The sequence below is a fragment of the Peromyscus californicus genome, unplaced genomic scaffold (assembly GCF_007827085.1).
Source record: "Peromyscus californicus insignis strain IS unplaced genomic scaffold, ASM782708v3 Scaffold_20__1_contigs__length_68692818, whole genome shotgun sequence".
In the NCBI taxonomy this organism is placed as follows: domain Eukaryota; kingdom Metazoa; phylum Chordata; class Mammalia; order Rodentia; family Cricetidae; genus Peromyscus; species Peromyscus californicus.
In genome coordinates this window covers 62596450-62609407 of record NW_026294503.1, presented here as the reverse complement: position 1 = coordinate 62609407, position 12958 = coordinate 62596450, and the positions used below count along the sequence as shown (strand labels likewise).

The following is a 12958-nucleotide window of genomic DNA, read 5'->3' as shown; positions in this document are numbered from 1 at the left end:
CAGGATAGTTGACATCCTTACACATACATGCAGGCAAAACACCAATACACATTAAATAAAAGTTTAAAAAAAAAGTAAATTAAAATAAAAAATTGAAAAATTCTACTAAAAGAAAAAAAGCAAAGCTCTATTTAGCTATCAGCCATATCAGCAATATCAGGGTTGGATCCTCACAGAAGTCTGAATTGCCCTGTATTCTTGGGGTTGTCCCAATTTTTATGTCTTGGTCTCCAAGTCACTGGGCAAATAATCCCCTTTGTCCCGCCAACTTTTATGTATACCTGATACCCCTGAGTGATGCCCCATCCTAATATCCTAGGAAGGCCCAGCTAGAGTAGCAAAAGATCAGGCCAGGTGTACCCCACGTCCATCTAAATGCCTTCTAGCTATATTGACTCCCACAGCTCATTGGCTATGAAGGCTGAATTCAGGAACTGGATATGTAGGACAGGAGTAAGCCTCATCCATCCTTCTGTTTCTCCCTTATTTTCTGTACAAGAGGGATTGATTTTAAATGGTTGCAACATTCTATCAAGGCTTTTGCAGGGGCCTTCCCACAACTGCCTTCAAAGAACAAACCCATCCCACAGCTCATTTCTCCCCACCCCACAGTCTCTTTGGGAGCTGCTCAGGCTGGCAAGTAGATTTCTTAGGACTCGGCCAGGGTGGTGGGGAGGAAGCGCGCTTTCTTGTGATGTAGCCTCAGATAACTCACTTTCCTTCTGAGAGCCTCGGTTTCCCCAGCTGTCAAACCCAAGAGATTGACTTTATGTCTTACGACAGGACTGGCTCTCCCGTGTGCTCCGCCAGCCGCCATGGCTGCCCACGCTTTCCAGCAATGATGGGGCCTCCCTCCTGTTACCTGGAGAGCAGTAATCAGCCCAGAAATCTTGTTGACAAAGCTGAGGGCAGACTTTCCACTGGAAAAAAAGCAGCTTGCAGGAATAATTGTTGCTGATAAGAAATGGAAATCCATCTGAGCAAGCCATGTGTCTCCTTCCCCATTGCTTAGGGGCTTCTAACTCTGAATTTTGCCCAGCTCTAAGACACTGTTTCTACACCCAAAGGTGACAGAACCATCAACGAAGATTCTTGGAAAATGGGAATTTGTAGCCCAGTTTCTATGGCGTGACTCTCTACTCCCTGATGCTATAGGGTACCAGTCCATGACTTTTACAGGTTCTCAGAGATGTACATTCCCCAAACGGCTGATTAAGAACCACCTCAAAGGGTAAACTCCTTCCTGCCAACTGCCGGGGCCATCAGCCACTGAATTTACTGTTATTCAGTTAGTGGTTAGATGTGTTGGGTAAGCATAATAAATGTGCGTGGTGCTGTAGTGCTGAGGACAGAGACAGTCCTGGTTAGAGCACAGACAGCCACACGCAGCCCTCTCCACCCTTGAAGGCCATGGAGGCAGACACAGCCTTGTGCTTGCTGTCTTCCTTCCTGCCCTGTACAAATCATGAGCATACCTGGGGTCAATTAAACATTAAATGCATCTCTATTTTCCTCTCGTCTACCCTGCTACCCCATTCACATCATAACACTGTAGATCTTTTCATTTTATGACAGTTTGCTAACTGGTGGCAGAAAGGTCTCTCTCATTTGCACAATGATCCCATGTGCCAGCCCCTTCAAACCCTCCCCCCAAAGACCCTGAGAGAATGGCTTACTGGGCTCATCTGAAAGGAGCTGGGCCAGCACAGCAATTGGAAGTCACACAGCTTCTTTGCATACTGAACTTTCCAAGCAGGGATTCGCTCAAAGAGAGTGGATTGCCAGGAGCGATGGTTCTCTATCAGGAAAACTGATCAGAATATTCTAGAAGGGAACTAAGGCGGTTGGGTCAGGTCGTGATAGGTCACCTTTCAACGCCGAGATGTGGAGGGTGGACAGTGAGGTAAGGGGTCGTTTAGATGGGGTCTGCTTGTACAGTACATCTTCTCCCCTCCCTCCTTTTCACTCTGCACACCACCCCCCTCCTGCCCCAGCGTCTTCCGGGAGATAATGCTGCGATTGCTCTGGACAGAGAAAGTGGGTATAGAGTGGGCATGGTGCTGATGGAAGGAAGGAAGCGGGTCACCGTGGCTGGCCCTGATATCACTGTGCCTAACTGACCTGCTAAAATGAAGAAAGGGCGAGTGGAAACTTAGAGGGGTCATGCAGAGCTCATCCTGGGCACAGGAACACGGTAAACTTCAAAAAAAAAGAAAAAAGAAGTGGTCGTATGCACACAAGTCCACGGGCAGAGTCTTTGGCAGCTACATAGGCCTGCTTACCCCAGAGGAGCCCAGTGAGAGGTTCTCTCTGTGGGTGTGGGTGTTAGGAAGAACTCTCTGCTCTGAGGGGAATGACTTGGTTTCCCGTTTTCTTCTAGAAGGAGCGGGAGCTTTGAGCCAGTGTTAACCATTAAAAAGCCAAGTTTTGGTCACTGTGGTTCCCAAGCTGACTGATGGCCCTTCTCCTGAGCACCATTCTCCATTTGAGGGTGCATCAAGGTCGTAGTTCACAGGGCATTAGCATCAGAAGATGAACGTATCACCTCAGGCATGTACGTTGGGGCTTATCTGAGGGAGCAGGGGTCAATTTCAGTGACAGCCTCGTCATGATGGGACTTTCTCAGAGCTGGAGAAGACCTCAGTGGCCAGCCTCTTTCCAGCTCCAGACCATCCATCCCCACACTCACAGCTCAATCACCCTCAGGACCCCAACGAGGATCGTGTGTGTGTGTGTGTGTGTGTGTGTGTGTGTGTGTGTGTGTGTGTATGCTGGACTTAATCCGAGCTCAGGCTCTTTGCTGACGGAAGATGGCACCTGTGGTTTGAACTGGGCAAGTGGGGGTGAAGAGGAGGCAATGGTTGTGACATGGGTGCCGGGCAGGAACTGTGTGATCTCATTTCTTGCTCAGATAAGGTCAGGGCTAGGTCAGGGTCAGGAGTAGGTTGCTCTGGGGACAGCCCCAGCAAAAGCAGTAGGATGTTCTCTGTGCTCAGAACACGATTGCCGGTGGGTGTGTGGAGACGTGAAGTGTTTTTTTCCACTGGTCCCCATTTTAAGCCCGTGTCTTTGACCCATTTTCCTGTCACCTTGCACTTGGACCCAGAAGCTGACGCTAGCATAATTTCTCCTGAATGGACCATCCGGTGGCTGAATGGATGACAGAGGTCTGTGTGCTGGTCAGAATTTCCCGGCTGAGGGGGCTGGTATCCGCATCAGTCTTCCATTATGACCCTGGGTTTTTTTTCTTTTTCTTTTTTTTTTCTGTCTGCATTGCCTCCTGCCTTAAAAGACATGAGAGTTATCCAGGTCTTACCGCTGGGGAAATGACTGAGAGATTTTCCCACAGGGAGTGTGGCCGGGTGAGTGGAGACGCAGCTGAGCTCCACACACCATCAGCTTCCCTCGGTTCCCATCCCTGAGACAGGGATCATGACAGTGACTGACTAATAAGGGTGTGGTGAGACTTAAGTGAGTGAGTACTGTGACATCCTGGAGCAGAGCCCAGGACAGAGCACTAGGTGTCTGCTCTGAGGATGTCACTGGGAATGGGAGGAGTCTGCAGAAGGCACTGTGGGCACTGGAGGCAGCTTGCCCTCATCTGCCCTTGCTCGGTACCGCCCACTGCCTGGCAAGTCACTCAAGATGCTCTGAACTTTGGTTTTGGTATCTGTAGAATGGGTGTGCTCCCTGCCGCGTGGACCACTGTAAGGATTATATGAAATAAAGCATGTATCGCTTAGCAGGCCTAGAGTGTGTTAGATGGTGTCCGGTTTTTGTTTTTTTTTAAGGTCAAGGGTGATGGTCTACCTAGATGACCTCTGACCTCTGAAAGTCTTAGGGGTTGAAGACAGGAAAGCCATGGTCCCTTCTTACCCATTGTCCTCATCCCAGCCTTCCTGAGAAGCAGGAAGGAAGCCTAGCAAGTCCGTATACTGTTGGGCAGTGTGGTCAGCAGGGCCGTGAGCCATGGGAACAGAGGGAACACCTGTCTGGGGGCAAGTGGCCTCTCTTTCCCCAGCAGGCACACTTCCCACCACTCACAGCCCGCAGTGGGCCAGCCTTGCTGGGATCGGATGTCTCAGCTCCACACCCACTTCTTTTCCCATTGTTCCCAAGGACCTGGTGGTACCCAAGGGGTGGCAGAGGGCTTGGGGGCTGGCAATTGTAGGGTTGGGCACAGGTCTTAGAGGCCCCCCTGGGCTGTTCGCTTCCTGTCACAATGGAACAGAGATTTCTGAAGAGCAGCAACAATGGGGGCCTGGACTCTGTCCACTTGGGGTTTGGCGTAGGGGCTTTTTCCAGGGTTCAGGTTCCCATACCGTCACGTCTATGTATTTCCACACTTACCTCCTATTGGTATCAGGGAGGAAGCATGTGTGTGAGCGAGTATATGTGTGTCTGTCTTCTGTCTGTCTGTTGTCTGTCTTGTGGGCAGATGTAGGAAGAGTGAAATTTGCCAGCCCCACTTTGGTAACCAGTCATACCACTAAGATCCAGAGTTTGGACCTGGATCAGACCCACCTCAGACTTTGCATGTCTGGAAAACAGCTAAAAGTGGCCAGAAACATCCGGTTTGAAAGCTGTGCATTGCTGAATTTAACCCCCACAGCACCTTCATATCCACTCCCACTCTCCACAGACAGGTCACAGACGCCTGCCCGTGAAGGCACCCAGGGCCCCAGGCTGCAGTCCCCTCCAGCACTGAGCCACATTCTAGGACGCCCTATGTTCCATTTCCCAGAGTATCCCCCAAATCTGGAGGGGGCTTCAGCAGAGCATCAGGTCTCCCTCAGACAGGGGAACACAAGCAAGAGGAGGCCTTGCAGGAAGAAGCTGTTTGCACCCACCCTGCTCCTCACTGTGGCCCTCATGTCTTCCCACTGTTTCATACTGCTGCCCTTGCCTTGAGGGACAGCAATTCTGACTGTCGCCCGGTTCCCTCCTCTTCATTCCTGCCAGCAACAGCCTTCATGCCTCCATATATATATATATACACACATATCTTGGACCTAACTCCTCTGGCAAGTCTTGTATGGCATACTGGGCTCCTTGAAGGACTGGCTGGGAGATTGGAGATACTTTATATAAAATGTCTTCTCTTGTTCATTTCAGAGTTCTTTTGGTCGGACATACCTGCGAGATTTCCCAGGAGAGCACCCTTGAGATCTACTCACCCCCTGTTCCTTCAGGTAGGTCTGTCTCCAAGCTCCCTAGCCCTCTCCTGTGTTTGAGGGAAAAGGAGGGGTCATTGCAAAGAGGAAGGCAGAGGAAGGGCAGGAATGCGGCCCCAGCCTCTGCACCTGTGAGTCCCATTACAGCAAAATCCATGGCTGAGACTCTCTGGTGTGTGGGGCAGGGTGGGAGCTGGGGCTTCCAGTCAGTGGGGTACTCCCGGTCAGTGGGGTACTCCCGGTCAGTGGGGTACTCCCGGTCAGTGGGGTACTCCCGGTCAGTGGGGTACTCCCGGTCAGTGGGGTGCTCCCGGTCAGTGGGGTACCACTGAGCTTGATCTTTCCGAGATGTGGGTCCCATCTTCTCTTTCTCCCTTCTGCCCACCTTGTTCTCTACCGGTGCCTCCTGGAACTTTTTGCTTCCAGGCCCCTGAGTCTCCCGAGCCTCCTCTCTCCATCTGGATTCGGGTGAAGCACTGACTTTTTAGCAGGACCTAGTAGCCCCAAGCAGAGCTGGGCCATCTCTCTGCTCTCCTGCGAGGACCCTGTCCACGCTGTGTCTCTTGCAGCCAGATCTAGCCTTTCTGTCCAGCCTGGGGCAATGGCTCCTAGCCCCATGCCGGGACACCTCCTGACGTGAGGGCTGTGTCTCACAGGACACCTCCTGACGTGAAGGCAGTGTTTCACAGTGCACTGTGCCATGGGCGGCTACACCTGGCTTCCACCACAGCCTCTTCAGTGAGGTCATGTGATGTGGGACTCACTTTGCTGGACTGAACTGACTAGTATCCCCATCTCCCATTGGAATTCTCTTTTCCCACCAAACCCACAAGGTGCTGGGAGCCTGACTGACCCCAGCTCCGTAACAACATGATGATGAATCGGAGCAGCAGCAGTGTCTCTGACGACCTAGGGTGAAGCCAGTAACATCCTAAACAGTTTCTCCTAATACTCTGTCGTGATCTTGGGCCTTGCCTACATCGTGGATGTCTGCTATGTTCTAGAAATTCGGAGGAGTCACCTTGGACTCAGGATCGTCCCACAGGCGTGTCCAGCCTTTTGACATGGCAACAGGACACTACCTGCCACAAAGTTCATGCTTGAGAGCCACACAATTAAGTTAAAAAGCAAAAGCAAACCAAAAAAAAAAAAATCAAACACACACACACACACACACACACACACACACACACACACACACACGTGTGTGCACGCCTTATAATGTTTTAAGTAAGTTTACAATTTTGTGTTAAGCTACATTTATAGCTATCATTGGCCATATATAGTACATGGGCAACAGGGTGAACCCATCTGCACAGAGATAATGTTGCCAGACATAAGGCACTTTTCCCTTTATTTTTAATTGTTTTGAGATTAATAAATATTTCAGGGGCTGTTGGGATGGCTCAGCACGTAAAGACGCTAGCTGCCAAGCCTGAATCTGATGCAGTCTCTGGGACCCACATGATGGAAAGAGAAGACAAGCCCTCAAGTTGTCCTCTGACCTCCACAAGTATATCACAGCATGTGTGCACCGTACACAACCTCCCCACAGAGCCACACAAAATAAATAAGTAAATGTAATTTAAAAAACGTAAAAAGAGGGTCAGGAGGTAGTGGCGCATGCCTTTAATCCCAGCACTGGGGAGGCAGAGGCAGACAGATCTCTGTGAGTTTGAGGCCAGCCTGGTCTACAGACTGAGTTCCAGGACAGCCAAGTCTACCCAGAGAAACCCTGTCTCAAAACCCGCACCCCCAAATCTGACTAATGAGCTTTGAGATTCCGCGTGCCCAGACCCAGTCTCTCACCTGCTGGACCCGAGTCTGAGGCGGAAGCAGGCACACACTGCGTCATCGCTGTCTCTCTGCTCTCTTGCTCCTGACCCAGGTGACCCACGTGACCCACATGCCTTGGGTCAAAGAGGCCACTCAGGCATGCAAAGGCTCTGAGAGGGTTCACAAGAACTAGGAGATCGAGTCCAAGAACACTTTAGGGAGACCCGAGGTGTCCTGGAGTCAACTCTGAGCCAGACAACAGTTAGAGGCAGCAGGCGAAGCCCATGGCCAAATTGACCTAATGGAAGAGAAAGGTCAGCCATTTCTTGAGAAGGGCGAGCCAGCACCACCACACTTCGTTCCCCGTCTCTCCCTTTTCCTCAAGTGTGAAATCCATGTCTAGATGATAATGCCTACTTATAAAAAAACCATCTCAGAAAACAAAATCAGCTAATTGACGATGACTCACATTATTCGGAAGGACATCCAAAAGCACACAAAGTGCATCAGAAACAAAAATAGAAATGGTACCACTAAGGACATGGAACCCTGAGCTGCCTACTGCAAGGACCAGGCTCTAGAACAGCAAGACCTTGGGTTTACACACCATTGCGGCCCCCGTTTTCTTCTTGGACAGTGGCACTGACCTGTTCACAGCATCTGAGCTGGAGCCTGTGCTGGCGGGGGCAGGGTGCACACATTTGTTGAGCTCACAACCAAAAGTGGACCATCTCTTCTGATGAGGAAGTGGGGTACCGAGAGGCCCACCGCCTCCTGAAAAGGAGCTAGAAGGTATAAGATGTGAATGCAGTGTGATCCTGAGCCTTGTTCTTGTTATTTTGGTGAAGACAGCCATGCGGCCAGGGCTCCAAGGAACTTCCTCTCTGTTCTGTCTCCAGGAAGGGCTCTCATAGGCTGGTGGTTCTGCTTAGGGTGTCAGCCCCATCTGGCACTGACTCTCACCCTGGCTGTGGCCTGCCTGCTGTTCCTACAGGGATGGAGGCGATGGCCGCCAGCACTTCCCTGCCTGACCCTGGTGACTTTGACCGGAATGTGCCTCGGATCTGTGGAGTATGCGGAGACCGAGCCACGGGCTTCCACTTCAATGCTATGACCTGTGAAGGCTGCAAAGGTTTCTTCAGGTGAGTCCCCTCTCCAGAGGGAAGGGAAAGACAGAAGCAAGCCTTTCCCTCAAGAGGACCCCTGTGCTTTCTGTGGAATGCAGTGGCTCTCTCAATTACTACAAGCAGCAGAGGCTTGGGGAGGGTCTTTTTTCTCTTCAGTACCCTCTCAGCTCCACCTGTGTCCTCTGACCCCTCAGAAATCGCTTTCCTGAGGTGGATTTTTCTTTTCACCAGCCCTTGACCTGCTGCACTGAGCCGCATGTCTGCCCTTCAGAGTGAACCCCCTTCTTGCTGAGGATTGCAGCTTCCTCATTTAAAAACCAGGCACGTCTTTGGGGAAGCCCCAGACTTCGGCCTTTCTGCCTGCCTCTTCCTCCAATCTAAACCCTTGCATGGAACAAAAGAGATCCCAACCCTCCATGGGTTACCGAACCTGATCTATGCTAGGCTCTTCACCCATGGCCTGCTTACCCAGGTGAACCAGCGGCCGCCTGCCCGTCAGTCACTGTCAGGAGTTTGCGCTCATCCTGTTAGGTCAGTCAGGGCCAGCGTTTCCTCCAGCACTCTTCCTGTGTGAGCCTGAGATTGTAGGCACACACAGCTTGGGGACAATACTGACAGGGTCCAAGGATGACCTTACCCAAAGCCAGAGTTAGAGGATTAGAAAGGGAAAGATCGGGGGGGGGGGGGGAGGATTTGGGGAGCAGGAAGTTTGAAAAATTAACATTTGGCATATCTTGGAAAGAGAATAGTGGGGAAGTAACTCTTTGGAAAGGAACTAGTGGCTGCAGGTGGGTAGATGGAAGAACAGGGCGTTGTGAGGAAAGGAAATAACAATTGAGTTCAGAGCTGGACGACAAGGTTGGCCTGGCAGTCCCAAGTGGTACGAAGTGGCAAGCTTACCTGGCCCAGGGAGTAAGTGAACCTATGCTGGTCCCTGGTGTGGGACATTCCTCCATCCCAGAGGCTTCTGGCTCACCTGCCCTTTAGTCAGGAGCCACAGGCAAGTGTTTCATGGCCTGGAGCAATTTTGATCTCTGGGCATTAAGGTTTCTGTTGGTGCTAATTGCCTACTTGGCCTGGCACAGGCTGCCCTCTTGGCTTACTAGAAGACTGCTCCCTAATGAACCAGACCAACAATGTCACTGGCTGTAATCTTATAGTCCCATCTGCCAGTCCCCATGGCTACACGAAGCCCACACTGCTGGAGATTGGGCCTTTGGGATCTCAAACCCTTTGTGCCAGGTGCCACCTGGACTCTTCTGCCAGGGCAGCTGGGGCAGTCACCTACAGAGAGATAAAGAAGAGTTTTGGTGCACAATGAGACCAGCCCTGCCATAAAGCTAGTCAGAAGGACATGGACTAAAGTATTGTCCATGCCATGGACTTAATACCCAACCTCACTTAATCATTCTGAGCATCCCTGTGTTTCAACTAACCAACTGTTCACATGTGCTAAGTGTTAATCTGAGATTTAATCAGATGATATGTCAGAAAAGAGCTTTGGAAAGTATAGAGTAGACCAAGCTAGCCTCGAACTCACAGAGATACTCCTGCCTCTGCCTCCAGAGTGCTGGGATTAAAGGCATGCGCCACTGCCGCCCAGCTGTGACATATTACTTTTTGGCCACACAGGCCAATGCTGATGCCCTTGGTGGAATTCTGCCCTAATAAAAGTTCCTGTAGCCATCTCCCAGGACCCCTCCTGGTACGTTTTCTTTGGCTCACTCACTCACCAAATTTGAATGAACACAAAGCCAGGAGCTGCCAGAGTTGGGACTCTCACTAAAGATATACGTCGCTCATCTATAACCACAGTGTTCCGACAGCTCTTGGAGCTGTCTTGTTCATTGATGGAGCCCCTACCCCAAATCACCTTGCTCTCCCTATCTGCCTTCCCCCCCTGGGGCCCAGCTGTGGAAAATGGGGCCCGTAACTGGCTACCGATGGGTCACGAGATAGTGAAGGCTGGTTTCTCACTGGAGGAACCCTAACTCTGATGTGTTTGTGATCCGTGCTCCCAGAGAGACCACTGCGGTTGGTTTTCCTTGGCTCATGGTGACCTGTAAGTAAACTCATACACCATACAGTTTAAACTCAGTATGTATGAGTCCCACATTTGAAAATGTTCCCCAGCCGGGCGGTGGTGGCGCACGCCTTTAATCCCAGCACTCGGGAGGCAGAGCCAGGCGGATCTCTGTGAGTTCGAGGCCAGCCTGGACTACCAAGTGAGTTCCAGGAAAGGCGCAAAGCTACACAGAGAAACCCTGTCTCGAAAAACCAAAAAAGAAAATGTTCCCAGCTGCTAAAATTCACCAGAATCAATCCTTGCCACACCTTGGTTGTCACTTATGGATGGTGCAGAGCTGTGCCAAGCTGAGTCATCTTGGTGCGCGCGCTCTCAGAAAAAGCTGAGCAAGGACACCGAGCTGCCTTCGCTTCTGGCTCTCTCTCTAAACAAGTGTCTTTGTATTTTTGTCATCTCCCCCACCCCGTGCCCCAGCCCCTCCCCCCCGTGGTGTTGAACCTTAGACTTGGAGGGCATGCTAGACAAGTGCTCTACCACTGAGCTCCATCTCCAGCCAGTGTTCTTTTAGCAGACTTACTGCTAAAAGAACTTACTGCTATGTTCTTGTTCTTGTTGTTGTTGAGGGTTTTTTTTAATAGTTATTGGTGGTTTTGTTACTTAAAATGGTTCCTAAGTTTTGTACTAACATGTTGTGTACTGTTAAATTCAAGAAGCCACGGTGTGACTTATGGAGAAACCACGTGTGTGCCATAAGCTTATTCCCCTCCGTGAGCAACGCCGTTTGTTGGTGGCTCATTGCTAATAAACCAACACTGTATTTCAAACAAGAAGACTTTAGAGAGCAAACATCCATAAATCAAGGTGATGAAAAAAGTAGTAACTCAAGGCTCACAGGAACCTGACCCTGTATTTCCCCCAGGAGACAGTTCAGCATTCAGGGCGCCAGTGTCCACAGTGACGTCAGAGGTAGACCACGTGTCCTGCAGTAACCAGAATGGGCTGTGTCTACATCCTTTCTCCTCTCCTCATGCTCCCAGCACCTTCCTCGATTTCTTTGACTCTTCTAAATTTCATTTGGGATTTTTTTTCTCAGTTCAATCCAGTTCAGATAGTTGCTCCAGTACACCATAGTCACATATCTGTTTATACCCCAAGAGGCGGCTAGTACTGTCTCCTTGTCGGAATCCACCTCTTGGGACTACAGAGATGCGTATGACCAAGGGGCAGCTCTTCAGGAGCTTCCTCTAGCCCATCATGGCAGCTATGAGGAAGGCTTTTGCCCTGGCCTCGGCTCACAGTCTGCTTCCCAAGCCCAGGGACTGGTTGTCCTCTTCAACCATTAGTGTTTGGTTTGGTTTCTGACTGCAGAGATAGTAGTTTTGATGAGCCCAGGAGATCCAAGACTCACTGAAGTCCAAGGGTGATGATGAAGTTTGAAGGGTCATGGTTTAGTTGATCTGTAGTCAGGAGTTAGAGTCCAGCGCTGGCCAGTTCCTCCGATAGACTGCTCCATGTCCTATGTGCTTCTTGCTCCTCTGTAGTATGTGAACATCAAATATAATATTTACAGTGTAAATAAAAGATCTGCAAAGCTAAGTTTGTGGATGTCCACAGCTTCTTGACTACATATGAACAAGCAGAGCCCTTATAAGAAAGAACCAGAAGGAGAAAATATATACAGCTACCTCATAGGATAGATATAAAATGGTTAATCTATAGATGGAATTTCTGATCATGAATGGCTCTGTCTAAGGTCTGGTGTAAAAGGAAAGGCATAAAGACAGAGAAGGATGACCCAGGGACTCTCTGATGAAGAGATCAAGGTTGATGAGGAAATTTAAGAGGGGGTGGGAGGTGGGTTTGGGGGGGAGGCTGGGAAGCAGGAGGAGGAAAGAGAGGGATCTTTCATTGGTGTGTAAAATGAATGAAAAAATTTTCTTAATTAAAAAAAAAAAGCAGGGGTCCTGGAAACTAGATTGAAAAACAGTTCATTGTTGCTTTTTTTTTTTTTTTGCCTTCCCTACCCTATCAATGTCTGTTAACTAAAACGTTGAAGGCTGGAGGGTGTAGCTCAGTGGTAGGGTGCTTGCACATCTTGTCTGAGGCCCTCAATTGAACCCTGAGACTGTAATCAAACAAACAAACAGACAGACCGACCCTGTAAAGCCAAGTGCTATCAGTTCCAAGAGAGAAAGAAACAATGTGGAGAAATGTGTTTTCATTTGCTAGCCCCAAGGTCCTCCGTGGCCTTGTTAATTATGGGTCTTCCAGAGTACAGAGGGTGAGAGGCAGGCTAGTGAGAATCCAGGAACAAGAGAAGTGTTCTGCGTTCAGGAAGATGGCTCGTCTGACGTTTATAGTTCTGAGAATTTGTTGCGAAGGAAGCAGAGAAATGGGAAAAATGTCCAGCTGATTCAGACACAAAGTGCTTAAATGAAGTCGAGTGAAGAGAAAAGATGGGAGGCAAGACCTCCTGGGGCCTTCTGTGGGCACAAGTAGACGGCTCACGGGATAGTCATTGCTGATGAAGAGAACTTTGTCCAGGGCAGCTGTCCTTCTACCCGGGCTATAGGGTGTGGAAGAAAGATCGTCAGTGTGGTTGTTAATAGACAGCCCAAGAGTCCTGTGCTTAGAGAGAGGAGGCCAGAACATGGAAGGGAAGGGCAGTAGGATTGTCAGGAAAGGCAGCTGCCAAGATATAAAAAGATGCTTCCATTTCCTTTTGGTTGTTGTTCTTATGTCTGTAGGAACTGGTGTTCTAATCTGAGCTATTTGCATGAATTCACTCTCAGTGTACCCTGGGGCTCCTCTCTGTGCATAGGCAAAATAGAGCTGGAGGACCGAGTGGCCAGGTA

The 12958-nt window shown here is 50.0% G+C and overlaps 1 protein-coding gene across 1 annotated transcript in view; it reads left to right on the top strand.

Annotated features, from left to right (window-relative positions):
• Vdr (vitamin D receptor) overlaps positions 1-12958 on the top strand; it is a 55382-nt gene that overhangs the window by 14658 nt on the left and 27766 nt on the right. The window contains exons 2-3 of the mRNA XM_052747502.1: positions 5116-5192; positions 7945-8092. Of these exons, the coding sequence (XP_052603462.1) occupies positions 7947-8092 (146 nt within the window). The 5' untranslated portion in view covers positions 5116-5192; positions 7945-7946. The remainder of the gene's footprint in view (positions 1-5115; positions 5193-7944; positions 8093-12958) is intronic.